The sequence below is a fragment of the Mauremys mutica genome, chromosome 7, assembly GCF_020497125.1.
Source record: "Mauremys mutica isolate MM-2020 ecotype Southern chromosome 7, ASM2049712v1, whole genome shotgun sequence".
In the NCBI taxonomy this organism is placed as follows: Eukaryota; Metazoa; Chordata; order Testudines; family Geoemydidae; genus Mauremys; species Mauremys mutica.
In genome coordinates this window covers 79,916,661-79,937,687 of record NC_059078.1, presented here as the reverse complement: position 1 = coordinate 79,937,687, position 21,027 = coordinate 79,916,661, and the positions used below count along the sequence as shown (strand labels likewise).

The 21,027-nt window shown below is 45.0% G+C and overlaps 1 protein-coding gene across 3 annotated transcripts in view; it reads left to right on the top strand.

Annotated features, from left to right (window-relative positions):
* Positions 1–2,907: 2,907 nt before the first annotated feature.
* The window catches only part of SLC16A9 (solute carrier family 16 member 9), a 31,523-nt gene continuing 13,403 nt past the window's right edge, over positions 2,908–21,027 (top strand). For 2 of the 3 annotated variants that reach the window (XM_045025485.1, XM_045025483.1), the window contains exons 1-3: positions 2,908–2,982; positions 11,638–11,703; positions 15,133–15,343. In XM_045025485.1, coding sequence (XP_044881420.1) covers positions 15,148–15,343 — 196 coding nt within the window. In that variant the 5' untranslated portion in view covers positions 2,908–2,982; positions 11,638–11,703; positions 15,133–15,147. Of the gene's footprint in view, positions 2,983–3,418; positions 3,553–11,637; positions 11,704–15,132; positions 15,344–21,027 lie in introns of those variants that run through there. The other variant, XM_045025484.1, reaches the window with a different exon arrangement.

Below are 21,027 nucleotides of genomic sequence, written 5' to 3'. Positions count from 1 at the left end.
TGACCCTCCACGTAGTAGTCCTTCTCTCTCTAGGGCCAGGGTTACGGTCTACTGAGCCCTTTTCATCATAGGCTGCAAGGAGGTTGGTGAGAGAACTCCCACAGTCTCTGTTCAGCCTCCTGTCCTGACAGGGACCTGACTTCCCCTTCCAGGAGCTGTTCCTGTAGTGGTGGGTTTGGGGAACCCGGGCCCGCCCTCTACGCCGGGTTCCAGCCCAGGGACCCTAATGGTAGCAGTTGTTGGCAGCTGACCTTTCACTGCCAGAGTTGCTACATTTCCCTGGGCCACTTCCCCACAGCTCTCCTGCTTCTCCCTTCTTCACCCTTACCTTAGGGCTTCTTTAACGATGGTTTGAGGGTGTCTTCAGTAACCAGCCCTTCAACCGCACTTCCTCTCCCCTGGCTCTCCTCTGCCTGACTGGAGTGAGCCCTTTTTATAGCAGGGCCTTAATTAGAGTCAGGTGGTCACATTAACTGAATGGCCTCACCTGACTCTTTACAGGTTAATTAGTCAGGTGTTTCTCATTAGCCTGGAGCAGCCCCTGGTCTGGTCAGTCAGGGAACAGAAAACTGTTAATCAAGTGGCCAGTATATCTGCCTTCTGCTATTCTGCTGTACCCAACTGGCCTGGGTCTATCACACCCAGTTATTCTGGACTACCTGCTTCACCTCAAGTAACAAGATCTATCACTTTCATCCATCAAAGTACACCTGATGGCTATCTCAGCTTTCCATCCAGGAGAATCTGGGCGCTCAGTGTTGTCAAATCCCATGGTGGTGCATTTCCTCAAGGGATTGGAGAGGTTATACCCTTACTCTCGACCACCACTACCAACCTGGAACCTGAACCTGGTCCTCTCCAAGCTCATGAGCCCACCGTTTGAGCCCCTGGCCACTTTTTCCCTCCTCTACCTTTCATGGAAGGTAGCGTTCTTGATGGCAATTACATCAGCGAGGAGAGTGTCTGAACTAAATGCTTTCACCTCCAAACCCCCTTATAGGGTATTTCATAAGGACAAGGTGCAACTTAGACTGCACCCTAGATTCCTTCCCAAGGTGGTCTCCCAGTTCCACATGGAACAGGACATTTGTCTGCCTGTGTTTTTTCCAAAGCCTCACACAAGCCCGCAGCAGCAGAGCTTGAACATGCTAGATGTTCAAAGAGCCCTAGCATTCTACATAGAGCGCACAAGACCTTTTTTCAAATCAACCCAACTGTTTGTGGCCATAGTCGATAGAATGAAGGGCCTTCCACTATGTTCTCAGAGCATCTTGTCCTGGATCACAGACTGCATTCACACATGCTATGAGTTGGCTAAGGTCCCAGCTCCACCAATCACAGCCCATTCAATGAGACCGCAAGCGTCTTTGACCGCCTTTCTGGCGCAGGTACCCATCCACGAAATCTGCAAAGCAGCTACGTGGTCTTCAGTGCATATGTTCACAGCCCACTATGCCATCAACCAATAGGCCAGAGATGATGCAGTGGTCGGCAGGGCTGTCCTCCAATCAATCACTCCTTGATTCCTATCCACTTCCGATGGTCAGCTTGGAAGTCACCTAATTGGAATGGACATGAACAACCACTTGAAGAAGAAAAGATGGTTACTTACCTCTCGTAACTGTTGTTCTTCGAGATGTGTTCACATCCATTATGGTACTTGCCCCCCTTCCCCTCTGTTGGAGACAACGGCAAGAAGGAACCGAAGACGGGTGGGGCCAGCAGCATACTATATACAGCGCCATAAGGGCGCCACTCTCGGGGGCTCCTCTGCCATCTCGATGGGAGATGCTAAGGGAAAATTTCCAACTTCTGTGCATGCGACATGCGCACACCTAATTGGAATGGATGTGAACACCACATCTGGAAGAACAACAGGAGCGGTAAGTAATCATCTTTTTCCTGTTGCAGGAGTGAGTTGTAAGGGGCTCTAAGAGCTAGGGTAACCAGACACTAAGTGTGAAAAATAGGGACTTTATTTGGCGGGGGGGGGGGGGGTGTTAATTGCATAAATAAGAGAGTGATGCTAAGAGTGGGGGTGGTCCTGATAATAGGTGGAGATCAGGTCATCCTCCCAGAAGCCTACAGCCCCCTGAGCAGCAGGGGTTCTGTGGCTGTAGTTGTGTGAGAAGCAATTCAAGAATTTCACCATGCCTGAAGCTTCACAGCTGGGCGCGTTTCTTGGCGGCCGTTTCCCACCTGTAAGTGTGTGGAGGGGAGAACAACACCCGGTGTGCGGGCCGAGTCACCCAGTGGCATCTCCCCGAAGCGCGTCCCGCGGGCTCAGCCGAGCGAGCGGTTTCCCGGGGTTTGGCAGCGGTTAGCGCTGCTGGGGGGCAGACGGACACCACGCGGGGGCGGTGTGACACGGGGGGGGAAGTGACACGGGGGGGCAGACGGACACCACGCGGGGGCTAAGTGACACGGGGGGGGTAAGTGACACGTGGGGGCAGACGGACCCCACGCGGGGGCGGTGTGACACGGGGGGGTAAGTGACACGGGGGGGCAGACGGACACCACGCGGGGGCTAAGTGACACGGGGGGTAAGTGACACGGGGGGGCAGACGGACACCAGGCGGGGGCGGTGTGACACGGGGGGGGTAAGTGACACGGGGGGGCAGACGGACACCAGGCGGGGGCGGTGTGACACGGGGGGGGCAGGGGGCAGCTGAGGCGCCCCCAGGGAGGGCGCACCCCGCCGGAGAGCTCAGCCCCGCACAGGGCTCCCCCGCCGGCCGCTCTCGGTGCCCCGGGGCGGGCGGCGGCGGCTGCAGCGCCCCTACCGCCCGCCTCCGCCTTCCTCCTTAGTTCCAACCGGTTCGGACCGGCCCCGCGCGGAGCAGCGGCCCCCGCCCGGAATGCGCCGACCGGCAGCCGCTCGCCCGCGGCCATAAATAGGCGGCGGCGGCCCCGCTGTCACAGCCGGTGCCGGGCTGCGCCGCGTCCCCGATGCGCTGCTGGCTGCACCCAGCGGGGCGGCAGGTAACGCGGGCGGGGCCGGTGCCCGGGGGCGGGGGAGCGGCGATGGCGGCATCGCCCCTGCCCTAGTGCCCGGGGCTTGCAGCGCCTCGCTGCGGGCTGTGGGGCGGGAGCCTCGCGGCGCTCCCGGGCTGCCCCTGGAGGGGGTAACGGGCCCGCTCCGCGAGTCCCTGCAGCACGTCCCGGGTCGGGGACGCAACCCCTGGCCGAGCGCGCGCCCACCCCCGCCTCGGAGCCAGCCGGGACCAGCTGCAGAACCGCCCGCCCAGGCCGGGCACAGAGATGCCCCAGTCCAGCCGCACTCACTTCGCCTGTCTGCCCCAGCGTTCAGGGCGCTTCCCAGGCGAGCCCTGCTGGGTGACGCCTCCTTGTACTGTCAACGTTTACAGGGCAAGGGCTGGCTGAAGGCGGCTGCCCCAAGCTCGGTTCGTCCCGCCCGGGTAGCATGTGAGTGTCAGAGCCGGGCGGGCACTAGCCGCAGTGCTGCAGGGTGGCCGACAAGAGAAAGAGCCGAAACTCCGGATGCCCCCGAGTTTGGGGGACTGAAATGAGGCGATTACAGCGCTTGTTGAGGTAGCGTTCCGGGTTTGAGTTAAATGCAGACACAAGGAGTCTGGCTTTGCACAGTTGATAGAGTGTAAACTTCTCTTCCATTGGCTTTTACTAGTATAATCGGAGGGGCTTTTGTGCAGTAAAAGTGTGCGCTAAACAGGGAAAGCAGTAGTCACTAGTAGTTGGAAGAAGGAACTTAGATTCAGGACTCCTGGATTCTGTTGCTGGTTCTGCCCCCAGCTTGCTGTTTGACTTTGGGTAAAGCATTTCCTAGCGCAGTTCCTCAGTTTATCCCACTTATAGGACTGACGTTTCTGATATGTTTTTATAATGTCTTGCATATATTGCGTAGAGGCCAGCCCGGTCCAGGCCCTACTGCAATAGAGATTTTCCATAATTTGTAATAAAAGTAGGTTTAATTCCTCCCTTGCATGGGGCATTATGAGGCTTCATTAAAGTTTCTGAAACATTGTTAAGCATTCTAATGCAAGAAGCTACAAAAGTGTAGACTATTATCATTTTTATATATTTTCTGTTTTCTAGGTAGCACGTTAGTACAGTAATAGTATGGTATTTTTACTGTACACTGACATGTTACTGCTGTAAATCAGTGTGATAAAGAATTTGCACTGGTGTTAGATTTGGAGTAATGTGTTTAGCAATTTCACAATTGCTTCTGCTTGGATAGTGATAGCTGAAAATTGGAAGCATTATGTTTAACAAAACTTGTGCAGCAAAAAATCCAGTTCAACATCTTTCAAAACTTGTGCAGCAAAAAGTCCAGTTCAATATCTTTCAACACTCTGTATAGGGGAACCAAGAGCACATGGAGTGTCTAGTTTCTGTTTATCCTTGAATGGGACAGACTGAACTGAACAACAAAACTTTCTTCCAAGATGTCACACTAGGGATGTAACATCCCAAACAGGTAGACAAGAAGAATCTGGGAACTAAGCAATCTGAGGGGAGACTTGCTTTAATGATCTCTAGGTGTGTGCCTCCTTGTGTAAACGTTTATCATCCAAAATTGGATTTGGGGTAGGTTATGTAATTTTGTTCTCTGTACCAGCAAGGAGGAAGATTTGTATTGGGGGAGGAAGACCATGAGAATTGGTGGCTATAAAACATTGATTCAAGTCATAGAAAAGGGACCTGTCAGAGACCTGTGCACTGGTTGAGAGAACCAACAACAGAAAGAGCAGATGTGGACTCTGATATGTAAAGCTACAGCTGTCAGCTTTTGACTTTTGCAACTGACATCTACTATTAAAGGAAGTTGAGGGACCATTCTTAATACATATGGTTTCAAAAATTATTTTTAATAGTAGCCTGTTTCTGACTGTTAGTTATTTTCACTTTTTTTGTGTGGAGTGACCAGAATTTGAAAACATTTATAATTGGTTATATTTAGCAGACTGATGTATCTGAGGTCAGCTCATCTAAGAACATGTTGATGCTTCTTTATGTGGATGTAGTTTGTGCAAGAAAATTATTAGATGGTAATTGGAGTAAAAATCCTTGATTCATTTGGCGATAATTTTCTTTTACAGAAAAATGTAGTGGAAGAAACGATTTACTTTTTCTTGAACCTCAGAGGTTACTTATCAAAGAGAAAGCAGAGAGAGAGTGGAGGGGTTAAATACAGAAAAGAGAAACTGAGGGGGGCAATAGTGAAATTTATGGAAGTTTAAATATAAAAATTGCAAATTGGAGTGAAGGTAGAAAGTGCATATGAGTAACTTTTTAAAGTAAAAACTACAAAAATGTTGTAATTAAGGAATAATTCGAAATTCAGAGTTATAATAAAACTTCAGAGAAACCTCTATCATTTGAAAGCATGAAAATTTACAGCTAAGGTGCTCCTATTCTCTTAACTCCGTACCAATGCCCTACGAATATGGAATTATTTAGTTTTAATCATGAACTTGTTATGCTGACCTCTGTTTCCTTTGCAGCCATATGCTGTCAACAGAAGATAATGTACTTTACAAATATGTAGCTAGACAAATAGTAAATTGAAGACATTTATTCCCTTCTCTTGATTAAGATGCTATGTTCCACATACAGGCATCCTTGTGCTTAGAGATAATGTACCTACCATATGCACACTTATTAGGTCCCGTTCATTCATATATATTTATATAGCTAGATAAAAGCACTGGATTAAATGAAGTTAGCGTTGTGATGAGGCAAATTACAAAACCAGTCCTCTGTGGTGCACATTTTCAATATAACACTTTAAACCTTTGCTAACTTGGTTTTGTCTCCAAATGTAAGATGTCACAACAGCAAACTGTAGATTTCATAAAACTTTTTTGAAACATTTTCTCCTTTTGGTCTCTTCTTTGGCTGTTATGGTTTATGATTACCAGGTTAATATTTTACATAATGGGAAATTCTGATGCTAATTCCGCTAAATGTAAAGTTTAAGTTTAAATGTCACAGTTAAAGCGCTTAAACTACTGTTTTTCCATACTTTCCAAGTGATTGGATTTCTTTTAAATCCACTGGTTTTTTTTGTTTTTTTTGAGTTTCTAATGCAGGGGTAGGCAAACTTTTTGGCCTGAGGACTGCATCGGGTTTCAGAAATTGTATGGAGGGCCAGTTAGGAGAGGCTATGCCTCCCCAAACAGCCAGGCATGGCCCAGCCCCTGCCCCCTATCTCCCTCCCATTCTCTCCCCTGCTTCTTGCCCCCTCATGCCCCTCCAGGACTCCTGTCCCATCCAACCCCCCCATTCCCTGATGCCCCCCCGGGACCCCTGCCCCATCCAACCCCCCCGCTCCCTGTCCCCTGACTGCCCCTGCCACCCCATTCAACCCCCCTCCCCTTCCTGACTGCCCCCTGTGACCCCTTCATGCATTCAACCCCCCCACAATCCCGGCCCTCTGACTGCCCTGACCCCTAGCCACACCCTCGCCCCTTGACCACTCCCCTGCCCTCTATCCAACCCCATCTACTCCCTGCCCCCTTACTGCACCGCCTGGAGCACCGATGGCTGGCAGCACTACAGCTACACTGCCCAGTTGGAGCCAGCCACGCACCGCGCAGCACAGAGCGCCGGGTCAGGCCGCGGCTCTGCAGCTGTGCTGCTTGGCCACCCAGAGCATTGTGCCAGTGGCACGGCACACTGAGGCTGCAGGGGAGGGGAAACAGCGGGGGAGGGGCTGGGGGCTAGCTTCCCCGGGCCAGGAGCTCAGGGGCTGGGCAGGAAGGTCCCGCGGGCCAGATGTGGCCCATGGGCCATAGTTGCCCACCTCTGTTCTAATGACTTTTTGATGATTGCAGTGTTCTTGTAAGGTTGCTTTTACCCTTAAATTACTGAGATGTATTCCTAACATTAATTCCATTTTAATAAAGTTTTTAATCTATGAATTTTCTTTTTGTGTATATTACACACATTTAAAAAAATGCTTGTATTCCTTGGGAGACAGGGAGCAGGATAGCCTAACATCTGCAGAAGTCTGATATTCAGGCAGCTAGGGAACCAGGGAACCCTTTGGAGCTTAATTTTATGTGGTCTTTTTTGCTTCCCAGCCAGGCTCCATGACTTGGTTCCCCAGCATATCGCTATTCAAACAGACTCCATACTTTGACTCTTATATTGATGCTCTGCAGATCTGCTTATTATGTCTAGTGAAACAATGGGCCTGATACAAACTCTAGGAATGCTTTAGCAGCTGCTGCATACTTAAAAAAAAAAACAACAAAAAACCAAACAGCAGGGAGACAAGTCTAGAACTGCTGTGGAAATCAAGATAAGGAATGAATAACTCAAGGAAGCTGACTAGGGAGCCAGAATGACTGCAGGATCTGCCAGTGTTTGGTGACTCCTGCAGAGCTTGGAAACACTTCAGGCACTCTGAGCTGAGGATAGGGGAGAGAGAAGCCAAGGTGTGTGTACGAGCTCTATAGGGGCTGGTCTACACTGGGGTGGGGGGTGAGGGGGAATCGATCTGAGACATGCAACTTCAGCTACATGAATAGTGTAGCTGAAGTCGAAGTATCTCAGATCAATTTACCTTGGGTCCTCACGGCGCAGAATCAACATCCGCAGCTCCCCCACCGACTCCGCTACTGCCGTTCGCGCTGGTGGAGTTCCGGAGTCAATGGGGAGCGCGTTCGGGGATCGATATATCGCGTCTAGATGAGACGCGATATATCGATATCTGAGAAATCGATCGCTACCCGCCGATAAGGCGGGTAGTCTGGACGTACCCTAAGTCTACAGGAGTCACTAGGGAAATAGGAGTCCATCTGCCTGTTATGGTTTATTCTGATACTCTGTCTCTTTTGGCTGTTGCCTTACTGCTTACCATATGTACATGTGGTAATACATTGTAATCTCAGAGCATCCTTGTATTGCATAGACAGCTGAATTTTTGTAATGGTTAGGGCCCTACTGAATTCACAGTCCATTTTGGTCAATTTCATGGTCATAGGATTTAAAAAATCATAAATTTCATGATTTCAGCTACACCTGTACCCCGATATAATGTGACCTGATATAACACGAATTTTAATATAATGCGGTAAAGCAGTGCCCCGAGGGGGGGCCCACTCCGGCGGATCTAAGCAAGTTCGATATAAGGCAGTTTCACCTATAATGCAGTAAGATTTTTGCCTCCTGAGGACAGCGTTATATCGGGGTAGAGGTGTATTTAAATCTGAAATCTCATGGTGCTGTAATTGTAGGGGTCCTGACCCAAAAAGAAGTTGTGTGGGGGTCGCAAGGTTATTGTAGGGGGTGTTGTGGTATTGCTACCCTTACTTCTGAGCTGCTGCTAGTGGCAGCGCTGTCTTCAGAGCTGGGCAGCTGGAGAGTGTCAGCTGTGGACTGGGCCTGGAATCCCAGCTCTGAAGGCAGAGCCACTGCCAGCAGCAGCGCAGAAGTAAGGCTCGCATTATATGGTATTGCCACCATTACTTTTGCACTGCTGCTGGCGGGGCGCTGCCTTCAGAGCTGGTCACCTGGACAAGAGCTGCCACTCTCTGGCTGCCCAGCTCTGAAGGCAGCATAGAAGTAAGGGTGGCAATACCGCCCCCCAATAACTTTGTGACCCCCCACAACTCCCTTTTGGGTCAGGACCCCCAATTTGAGAAACACTGGTCCCCCCTGTGAAATCTGTATACTATCGGATAAAAGCACACAAAAGACCAGATTTAATTGGGGGGGGGGACCAGATTTCACGATCTGTGATGCGTTTTTCATGCCCGTGAATTTGGTAGGGCCCTAGTAATGGAATTCATGGCAGTCATAACTTCCATGATTTCTAAGTCTTTTTCTGAGATGCCATTATTTAAGCTTTTCCTGTCCCCTTTTTCTGGGGTCAATTATCTTTTCCCTGTTTTGGCTCAAGACATGTCATTGACCCTCCTATGTGTGGCTGTGAAAATTCTACTACTTGTCCTTGCTTGTGGAGTGTTTGTATATTCTGCTGGTACCTTCTGCATGGGGCTGGGGCTGGGGACAAATAGACAAAATATTCAGGGCCTCCCATGCAGGTGGAGGCAGCAGATCTCTAGACAAGGAGGTACTGGTGAAGATTCTGCTCCCACTGGCATCTCCTATGCATGATTCTAAAAATTACACTACAGCATGCCCTGTTCAAGGAAGCACTGGAGATTCTATCAGCAAAGATGTACAATAGCTTCCATGTTTGGTTTTGAGAGAACCCCAGTGAGACCAGACTGCTGCCAGGGACATGGAAGTGATGGACAGTCACTTCCTCTTCCTGCCAGTGATGTTGCCAAGTATGGCACAGGGGGGTTCTTATTCCTGGAATCTTTCCAGCACACAGAAATGCCTTCAGGAGACACTTTCCTGTCAATGGGACTTTATTTCCTCCAGGAAGAGTGAAGGGAACCTTTGCTGGCTTAGGTAATGTAGGGTTTCTCCTGACAGCACTGAAGGTAGGAGAGTAGGTAGCTGAGGACACTGCACTGAGAATGAAAATTCCATTGTTGCCTGTCCCCATCTATACAATGTGATGACTGGAGAAGATGCCAGCAACTGGTAATTGAGGTAAAGCTCTGGCTGTCAGTGGCTGGGGTGTATCGGTAAGAGTGCAGCTTGTGAGAATGGCAAAGAAGAGTTTGGGTTTTTATTTTGTTTTCAAAGTAATCACTGAAACTTCCTGGTAATATGTTTAGACTTTGAAGGCTGTTTTTTTCTAGGAAAAGGACTAAAGACTTTATTTAAAAAATAGGTGTCTGTGTGTCATTTGGCATGCATTAAAAGTCTGCTGGAGCCCAATGAAACATTCTGATTCCAATTCAACCATGAGTAACTTCTCAAGTATGGCTGCACACTTGTAAAGTTAGTCCTGTGCTCTTGATCTCAGCAAGACCTTTCAAATAAATTACATTTGAAGTTTCTTGAACAAGCTGTTTTTTCTAAAGTTTGGCAGCTTCTTCTAACATCTATTTTTTCTAAGTTCCCTATCTCAAAAATGATGTGTCCAGATTACCTCAAATCAGATACCAAAAACCTCTGTTGCTTAGACAACACAAAATTTAAAGTAGAAATGACTCAAGTATTTTAGGATGAGGACAAAATCAGGCTTATCAATGAAAATTTTCAGCTTGTGATTATGGCATAATAAAGTTTGCTAGAGGCTTTGATTGTGCTTGGTAAAAATAGTAAATCAACATAATATCTTTGTCTTATTAGTAAAGAAAATCTGATATGTGAATGGAACTATTATGTAAATGATAGGATGTACTCTTTTACTGATATCAGTTCACAGGATTTAATGTTAATTTCAATGTAAAAGGTATGTTTAGGAAAGATAATAATGTGCCTATATTAAGTACCTTTAATTTTAATTACTAAAATAAAGCAAAAAATATCTTCACAGTGCAAAGTAAGTGCTTCCAAAGTGTATCAAGTTGAATTGTCAGCTGGTATAAATTGTCATAGTTGCATTAAAGTCGCTGGAGTTATGCAGATTTACTCCAGAGGAGTATCTAATCCAGATTTTTAACCCTTTCCTCCTCCCCCCCCTTTGTCAATTAGAGCATGACAAAACATTTGTGACCAAAAAAAATTTTTTTTCTTTAATGTCTGGAACAAGAACAACCGATTTAAACAATTTCTGCTGAGCCTGTATGCCAAGTTTCTGAGCTTCAACACAATAGAAATTAAAGGCTTGACGCTGCAGCTAAAATGTAGAGAAAAATATTCATCATAGAAAAATATTGTTTGTGGTATGGATTGTTAGAGAACATAGCAAAATAGATATTTTAACCATATTTTTAAGTGCAATCACCACTTTTAGTATTTTATTAGTTTTCTGAGAACTTCCCTGTTTTGTTTGTGTCTGCAAAGTAGCCTTTCTTGAAAATATTGCAATATGCACCACTTGCTATTCATGTTGAGCCCAAAAAATGCAAATAATATAGAGATATACCTATGCCTATCTCTAACAGGACCAAGTACTGATTTTGCCCCAGATCCCCTAAGTGGCCCCCTCAAGGGTTGAACTTACAACCCTGTGTTTAGCAGGCCAATGATATTTTACCCTTTAGTAGTTGTGTGTATAATCTTTTGCAGAAATGAGAAGGTACCATTTTATATAGTTTGAAGGGTTCTGACTACAGAAAATGTGTATATTTTTAAATGCTGTTGATCAAAACTGCATTGTCTTCAATTATATGATAACACATCTGCATACAAATAATACAGAGTTGATAGCAGCTAACATATCAAGAGAAACTTACTAACAAGAAATTACGAGAGAAACTTAATATAAAATAAAAAGAAAAAAGCCCTTGATTTATAACTGATAGTAATATATTCTTAAGACAGTCTGTCATCTTACAACCCTGTAAATCATTCCTAAGGGGCCTTAGCGTGGTCAAAGTTTGTTTTATGTTTGTAGGCCTGTATTTTTGCTCCTCTTGGGTCCAAGGTTGCTGTCAGCCCCTAATTGATCAAGAGAGGGTCAGTATTTCTCCACTCAAATAAGTTTTGAAGTTCCTAGTAGTGTTTTTTTTTAAAAAGGATCAAGCCTTCACCAAGAGCTCAGACTTTCATATTTTTTTTACTATGCTAGCTGTCGGCTGTTTGTGCTGAAAAACTTTTTATCTAATATTTTCCCCACAGGTAGAATTACCAAGTGGAACTGGAGTAATATATTCTAGAAGGTTGAAGGAGTCTAGACCATCTTCTGTAAGTGTACTTCTTATATCAACTGTATCTCTATTCCCACCATTTTCCATGTCTCAAAAATGAGTATTTGTAAAAATATTGACTTTTGTCTTGTGAGCTTTCCATAATATATTTCTTAACTGAATTTTCACTTGAGGTTTGCAATTCTTAGCATTTACCGGTAAATTTTGTCTGTCTTTATTAATTTTGTAAAATACCTTTGAATTTTAATGGAGAAGAAAAAATATATATTCCCTATGTTGCTTGATTTGCAGACATGCTCTAAATTGCTTCTCTGCTGCTGTTTTTGTTTCTCACTTGACTATAATACTATCACAGCACCTTCTTCCCAGTGATTTAAACTTAATAATACCCAGTTCTACTTAGACAGTGTTTACATAGATCTGAAATCACTTTACAAAGGAGGTTAGTATCATTATGACCATTTTACAATAGGGAAACTGAAGCACAGAGTAGCCAAGTGACTTGCCCAAGGTCACATGTGGAAGGATTAGAACCTGGGCTTTCTGCATACCAGTCCTGTGCACTATCCACTGGGACACATTACTTCTCCTAGTCACCTTTGTAGTGATTTATCTATTGACTCTTCATGTCGCTAAAATAGCTTGGCCTGGAAACTCCGAATTTTACACTTGTTGGTCTAGGGAAGGATGGATTGTGCTTTTGGTCAGCTGTGGGCAATCAGTTACTAAAAGGAGTTTTTCTACATTAGGAATCTCACAGGACTACTAAATGTATAGTTAGCTGTCTGGAGTTCAGGAAGCCCATACAAGTCAGATATACTTTTCCCAAAATACTCATTAGTGATGTGCCTCTTAAGACCTCTGTATAGTCTGGCAGCTCTGATGGAGGTCTTAGGAAACTTATATTAAACCATGATCAAGTTTTTCAGGTACATACAGTATTTATGTGCAATTTAGGAAACTTACACCTGCTGTCTGTGAATGGCTTGCCAACTACAAAAGCAGTTTCTCCTCCCTTGGTTTTCACACCTCAACTGCTAGAAGAGGGCCTCATCCTCCGTGATTGAACTAACCTTGTTATCTCTAGCCTGCTTCTTGCTTGCGCACATATATATATATATACATACATACCTGCCCCTGGAAATTTCCACTACATGCATCTGACGAAGTGCATATTCACTCCAGTATGTCTGTTAGTCTATAAGGTGCCACAGGACTCTTTGCTGCTTTTACACCTACTGGTTATGAGGCTCCCAAAGCATATAAAAGCAATAAGCTTAAGGTGGTGCTTTTGGTGGTTCCAGTCCTTAGATGTCATTTCATCTGCAGGAATGAGCAGAGAGCTGTTTCCAGTTCTACTATTACTTCTGCCCCAAATATGGAATCTCCCTCCCGCACAATTACACCTCCTGAGGTCTAGAGTGGGCAAGATTCAGTCTGGGGCTGCATGACAGGCTTTGTATACATACGTATCGTTAGTGTCTGATACTTTGTGGTGTTGCATGGGTTAAAAAGTGAACCCTGCGCCACTGGAAAGTGAAATTACCCCACTTTCCATAAGGACTGAATACTCATTTCTAGCCCCAAGATAATAGATTCAAATCTGTGACATTTTTATTTTTAGAAAGCTATTTTATATTATTTTTGCAGCAGTTTTATCTTTATTAATTTTTCCCTCCTTTTGAGCCCCGTACAGTTGGACTCATGGTAACTAAATGACCTCCAGGTGGAGCAATAAAAAAAAAAAGTTAAGTGATGCAAGTGTGTATATATATATGGCTTATCACTGACATTTCATGTATTGTTACATGTTGTGCGTGTTTTATAAGAAATGCCAAGGAGTGTTTGATGTGTCATTTTGTTCCTGTGCAGTGTTGCTTGGTTACTGTCCAAGAACCCTTGTGCTCTGTGGATTTTGTTTTGTTTGGTTTTTGTTTTGACAAGTTCAGCTCTGTGTGTAAATAATACTTTTGTGTACAAGAATCAAATGATTATGTTAGCAAGTGTAGACTAGTTCAGGGGTTCTTGCAACAATTTTTTTGGTGGCCTCTGAGTGCAGCCACCAACTCTTACTGGTGACTGCACTACTTTTTTCCTAAAATACTTAACTTTAGGAAAAACAATTAAATATGCACAGATTCACATCCAAATCATTGTAATGTATATTTGTAGGGTTTTTTGGTAGACTCAATAACAAAAATAATGCTGCCTTCCCTTTCTTTGCCGTGCCCCTCCCCCCATGTGGGTCCTGAGGCTTGCTGTGAGAAGTTATATTTGTTAATATCACAGCCCACAATACCTACCTGGGAGGCTATGAAAAGTGATATTGACAAACCTACAAGTATCACTTTTCACAGATAGCTAGTCAGTTTGCTGTGAAATGTGATACTTGCATAATTGTCAATATCACTTTTCTCAGCAAGCTCCAATACCCATTAAGCCCTGGATGTGGGTGGGGGGCGTAGGGGGAGGCAGCAGGGGCCAGAGGCAATGGTAGGATGCATTCAGGGGTGGGGGAGGCAGCGGGGGGCCGTGGCATTGGGGGGGATGGATGTGAGGCCAGGAAGGCAGCAGGATCCTGGGGGAAAGAGAGGAGATGGATACAGGGTTGTGGGAGGCAGCAAGGGCCAGAGATAATGGGGGTGGGTGATGAGCACTGCTGTTGCATGGCCAGAGCCAGGGCTTGGTGTCTGCTGCCATGCAGCCGGGGCTCAGTGCCCATGGCCAGAACCCAGAGCTGGGGACAGGAACTGTGTGGCTGGAGCCAGGGATCTGAGCTCACTGCCATGCAGCTGGAGCTGTGGGTCAGCACCCAGGGCTAGTGCCTGCCTCCGCACAGCCAGAGCCCGAAGCTGGGTGCTGGAGTCCAGGAGTGCGTGGCTTGAGCCAGGAGTCAGTGCTGCTGCTGTGTGGCTGGAGCCAGCGCTTGCCAGGGCCAGGGGTTGGCACCTGGGACCAGCTCCTGTCATGACCGGAGCCCGGGAACAGAGCTGTGGGTTGGCACCTGCTGCTGTGCAGCTGGGGCAAGGGATCAGCACCAGGGGCTAGGACTGTGTGGCTGGAGTCCAGGGCCACATGGCCAGAGCCGGGGGAGGCGGGCGGGTGGGTCAACACCCGCTGCCCCATGGTAGGACCCCGGGGCTGTGTGGCCAGGTTCCTGAAGTCCCATTGCTGGAGCCTGCCATCCAATCCCCCTCCCCCCAATGTGGGTCAAGAAGTCACCTTTCTCCTGCAGTGTTGTGCCCCACCTCTCTCCAGAGGCGGTGCAGGGCAGTGCATCCAGGAGCAACAAGAAGGGAGTGGGAGGGGCCTATGCTTTGCCTATCCCCATCACCACCCAGGAGGCTGTCGTGGCCACACAAAAAGCCCCTGGTGGCTACGTAAAGCCACGGTGGCCGCATTTGAGAAATGTTGGACTAGTTCATATTTTCAGTTGTATGTTTTGTTTGTTCTCTGCTTTGTACAGAGTCGGCACTAGAAAATGGTATTGCTGAAGTCGCCAGATGGTGGATGGGGCTGGGTGATTGTCCTTGTTTCCTTCTTTACTCAGTTCTTTTGTTACGGGTCTCCGTTAGCAGTTGGAGTCTTATATCTAGAATGGCTGGATACTTTTGGAGAAGGGAAAGGAAAGACTGCTTGGATTGGATCCCTTGCAAGTGGAGTTGGATTGCTTGCCAGTAAGTCTAGAAGCAATATATGTTTGTAAATTACATGCTTTCTTCATATTGTAATAGCTGTTAAATCTATTTATGCTTTTAAAATGCATTAAATGATTAATTTAAGAATGGGAATCTAGAAAGGATTTCCATACTGTATTTTGTCTTAATCCAACATGGTTAATGGCATGATATTCATAACTACATTGCTGTGCATTAAAAAAGTAAAATGCAAAACAGTTCAATGTCAGTTTAACAAAAAGCAACCTGCCACTAATAATGTTGTTGTCCTAAGGATAAATCCAAAATAACTATTACTTTAGCAAACTAAAAATAGCTGAGAGAAACTGCTTCTGTGAAACTATGAATCTTAATTTATACTGTGAACAAAAAATAAGAGCTTGGGAAGGGCATGGCACTTTCATTTGTTGTTTTGCTGAAAGGAGAACAAATAACCATTATCTTGATTTGTTGGATCACAAGGAGAGATCAATTAAGAAACTAATCAGTCATTTTTCTAGCTTGAGATATGAAACCACCAGTTGAAAGAGGTCAAGGGTTCAGTTCCACTTTCTATACTCAAGGAAAAACTCTCACTGAAGTCGGAAAAGGCATATATAAATGACTGCAGTAACTTCAGTAATGGGGAGCCTTTCTTCAATAAGGAGTGCATCATCCCAAGAGGAACAGCTGGATCTTGTGTGATAGAATATTTTCTGGGACGGCTCTAGGTGAAATAACAGTGCTGCTGTATGACTTTAATACTGAACACTGATTATAGAGCTGTGTAACTGCTAGTTTTCTCTATATGAAGATTCATACATAGAAACTGATACTTTTGCACAATATATCCAAGGTAAATCTTCATTATTTCCATCAGCAGATTCCACTTCATGCAAACAATCATATCTGTCTGTGACAGCAAAACTCTGAGCAAAGCCTCCTTTGCAAGAAAGAAGGAAGAAATAAGTTCTGTAACCACGTGTGATTATTTGTAATAAGGGTCTTGCACTTTCAGGGCTAGATCCATAAGTAGGATGTAGGCGTTGTAGTGCTTGATGTTATGGCTAACTTGTATTAGGTTATGTACCCTGCTGCATAGTAGAACTAACACTAAGTTAGGTGCCAAAGCTCCCCATACAGTGCCTGGGACGAGTTAGGCCCTTAAAAAAGGGATGAATAGAAGCCAGCATGCTGGGTGGGGAGCTGCCTAAACTAGCCAGAAAGAAAGGCTGAGGAGAAGAGATGTGGCCTAAATCTGGGTCAGAGGGAGATACTTATCTGTACTTGGGATTCACAGCCACAAACCCTCTCCAGAAGTGAGGGACTGGCCTGGTTTATGCTCTTTGTGTAGAGAGTAGGAGGAAGTGGCAATGGTACCATCTCTCCCCGCACCTCTTTATTCAAGAGCCCCCTGGACAGTGCATTCACCTAGATTATGACAGACTAAGTTCAAATATTTTCTCTGGCTAATGTGGAGGTGGGAATTGTACCCAGGTCTCTGATCTCCCAGGAGAGTGCCCTGATCACTGCGCTATAGGATATTAAGGGGAAGGGCTCACCCAACCTCTTCTAGTGTTGAAGCTGTTCCACTCTGTATAATTAAATATTTTTGGGGCCAGAGAGATAGTGAGAATGACTATAGCTCAGTGACTAGGCACTCACCGAGGTGGGGGAAGACCTAGATTTGAATCTCTGTTCCACATCAGGCACATAGGGATTTGAACCCCAATATCCGACACCCTGAGTGAGTGCTCTAACCCTCTGGACTATTGGGTAAAAGAGGGCCCCTCTACCTCCTTCCCCCATCTTTCATGTTAAGTGTACTCAGAGCATGCCTACTGGATCCAGCCCTGCAGGCAAGCTAATCAGGGTAGGAGACACACCTAGCTTGTGAATCCTGCTGGGGTTTTGGCATGAGTTAAGTGCTGAGCAACTCAGTGCTGTCAGGATTTAGGTGGCTATATCTCGGCCCAGTGGCAAAAATTTAGGTTTCTATGGGACTTTACCAGTGGAAACTTCAGGCGCTTCCAGGCTTAGGTGGAAGCTGAGCATTGGTTTTGTGAATGCCAGAAGTGCTTAAATATTGGCCTTGGGTGTGTTCAGCTTCTCCTGGGAGCTGCTCAGTGTGTTGAAGGATTGAGGCCTAAATGAAACCTGTGTGAGGGGAGTAAATGAGAGAGATGTACTTTCTTTCTTTACCTCAGTGATCAAAGCTCCGTGACTCATTACCCCCCATCAGCCAAGCCCTCCTCTGTGAGAAAAGCCCCAACTTCCTTTTACATCTGTCTAATCCTTTCCTCCTTTCCTGCTAGTTATTAAACCCTTTAATCCCTCTACCTCGGTACAAAACAAATCACCAGTGCTACTTTTTACAGAAAGTTAAAATTTCTGTGACATCATAAAATAAATGGGAGAGATATCTTGTAATGCACTTTACCATTGAATAATCTAGTACTCTTTTAACATTTAATTCTTTAAAAAAAACCAACCCCAACCCCTGTTTATTGGTATTCTGAGTGTGTTTACTCTTTTCAGAGCAGGAAGAGAACGCTGCCTGCTTAATGGCCCTTCTTATATTTTATACTTTGTAAAGCTCTTATTATTATATGTACTTAATGCCTTCTTATATTTTATACTTTGTAAAGCTCTTATTATTATATGTTCAAAGTGCAGTATTCACAAATATTTGATTGAAAACAAATTGTTTACCCCAGTGTTCCAGAAATTGAAATCCTAGTGCCTTGGCATTTTCCATTGGTCATTCAGACTGTATATAACTATTTTCCAGAAAAGGCCACAAGTTATAAAAAGAAAGAATTAGAATGCTCCTGAAGTGCTAAAATGTCATGGCTTGCCGGGACAGAGCAGACTTACACTCATGTCTGTTGGGCATGATATTGGATGAGATGATTACTTTTGTAGTCTGAAAAAAGGTAGTTTCTTGTACCTTGTCAGGACCCGACAATAAACTCGTAATCAATATTGATTAGGCAAAATGTTAAATCATTTGAATTGATGATTTAACAGGAAACTAGAGGGTCAAATCTGTTCTTGGATTAAGCTGGCAAAAAATGGGCAGTCCTGGTATATATCTGAAGGCAAAATGTAGCCCTTGGGTTGAAATTCAAGCTTCCTGTAGTAAGTGTGACTACACTGGTGTTGTGCAGGGAATTAAATAGAGACCAGGAGAATGAAATTCACATCTATGCTTGTGAGTGTATGTGCACATGAGAGATGAATGTAATGGAACTGGAATACAATCACAACTTCTCGTGCCCCCTACATGGGTGCTCAGTACCTCTCCTTTCTCCCCATGGCTTAAGGAGCACAGAAAACCTTGTGCCAGCTTGGAGAGAAGCCGCGGCCCCGCGCCTGCCAGGGACAGAGAGCACCGGTGCCCACAGCCTTGGAGTTCTCTGTCCCCGGCAGGTGTGGGGCCGCAGCTGTTCTCCAAGCCGGAGAAAAGCCGCGGCCTCGCGCCTGCCAGGCACAGTGAGCACCGGCGCCTGCAGCCTCGGAGTTCTCTGTCCCCGGCAGGCGCGGGGCCGCAGCTTCTCTTCCCTGCTGGGCGCTAGGCTGAGCAGCTTCTCTCCCAGTGGGCACCACGGTGTTGGGGACCACTGGTATTAGGCCTTAAAGGGGAACCAACTTATGATCGCATTATATGCGATTTCGCGTTATGGCGGGGCGCGTTATTACAAGGTTTGACTGTAGTTTTAAAAAAAATCAAAAATTAAATTGACTTTGTCAGCCAGGTCAAAATGAGAAACTTAAAATATTGGCTTCTGCAGCTCTGAAGTTTATTATAGTTGACATTATGGAGGGATGATTGCTGGATGTCCATGTCATAGCCAATTCCTCTTCTTCAGCAGTTAAGGTTTGACCATGATACTGGGTATTGAGAATATTTGCAAGAAAAAGAGCTGAAGATAGTGCTTGTCCCATTCGGTTTTTTTAATGCTTGTAATTTAACTCTGTCATTGCATATTTTTCTTTTTAAGATCTCACTCAGTTCCTTACAGATTTCAACAGCATCAGCAATAAAACAGCTATTTCCCTGCATTTTGTTCAAGGCTACAGAAATAGGCTTCAGGGTACTCAGCATGTGGTCAACATTTCTCTTAAGCCTGATGTTGAGAACTTTGGCTGTGACAGTGCCATCTATTTTTTTCATAATTTTGTTCACAAACTGTCATCAGATTAGATCAGTTCATGATACAGTGCTCAAAACAGTCCACTACTGAGTTCCATCGCACATCTTGTGGGAGAGTTAGCTTGGTTCTTCCCACTGTTTTCAGAGCAGCTGCTGCAAAGTGGTTGTTACGGAAGTGTTTTGCAATTTCAACAACATTAGCCTTTATTTCTAGAACACTGAAGTCTTTGGCTAGGAGGTGCTTCAAATGAGCACTGCAACTGTATGTTGTTAGCTTGGGACTCCCTTCACTTGCTTCTAAATTTCTTCTCATCTTGGATACATTTGCAGCATTGTTTATGACCAAGCTGCGTACTAGACATTTGAATTTTTTTTCACAGTTTGTTATAGCTTTTACTGCTACTTCTTGTAAGTATTCTGCTGTATGTGCATTTCCTGATATATTTTCTGTAAGGAAGACATTCCCTTCTTCTGTTGTCACACAAGCACATACAACAGGAGCATTGTGGAAATTGCTCCACCCATCAAGACTCAGGTTAACCATTTTACCCTCTAGACCTTTTGCACACTGCTCAATTTCTCTTTCATACACTTTATCCAGCAATTTGCCTGCGACATCTGCTCTGTTGGGTGGACTGTATCCTGGTCTTAATAACTGAACCATGTTAATGAAGTGTGGGTTCTCAATCATATGGAAAGGAGAGTTTGTTGCATAAACAAACTGGGCAATTTTTTCATCAATTACCTCTTTTTGTAATCTGCTGGTTCTTCCCACAAATTTATCTATGGTTGTTTCTGGATGATGGAGATTTTTTTTCTTTTTTCTTTTTCAGGTGATATACAGTGGCTATGTGACATACATGATGTGACTGAAACACTATAATTTGTAGATAACTCTGAAACTATAGAAAATGATGGTGATCTTGAAGTTGGATAGTCTTCAGAATCCTGTATATTGAGGATGGATTCTCCTAAACAAAATAAGTCAATGCAGTTATTTAATTATTATTACCATACTGGTCATTTAGGATTAGTCATTGCATTCACTGACAGTACTACTTTAAAGGTGAAATTGTAAAAGGAAGATCTGCCTATTTCAGCTATTTATTTTTTATCACAACTGCATCTAAAATAATAGTACCATAGAGTAACAACTATATTTTTTGCTCAAACATGAGAATTCAAGAATAGTTCAGAAGGAAGACAGGCAGTCCTTAAGAAGGAAGTATGAAATAAAAAAGTTTACCAACCTGAAGATCCTGCATGTTCAGACATGTTCCTTTCATCGTCTTCAATGCAGCTTCCTAATGAGAAGGAGCACTTCTCATGATGTTGTTTCATTCATGGAGCCAGGCCTTGCATTTCTTTGTTGCACTGTTTGCATTTTGCACGCATGCCTGTTTTACCCACAGGAAAAGGAATTTCATTAAAATATTCCCAAACTGGGTCTCTTTTATGGCCTGCTGCAATTATAGGTTTTCCCTTCTAGTGAGAGAATGATATGGTAGATCTCAGATCAGTGAAGTCTTGTCAGGGTTCCCTCCCCACT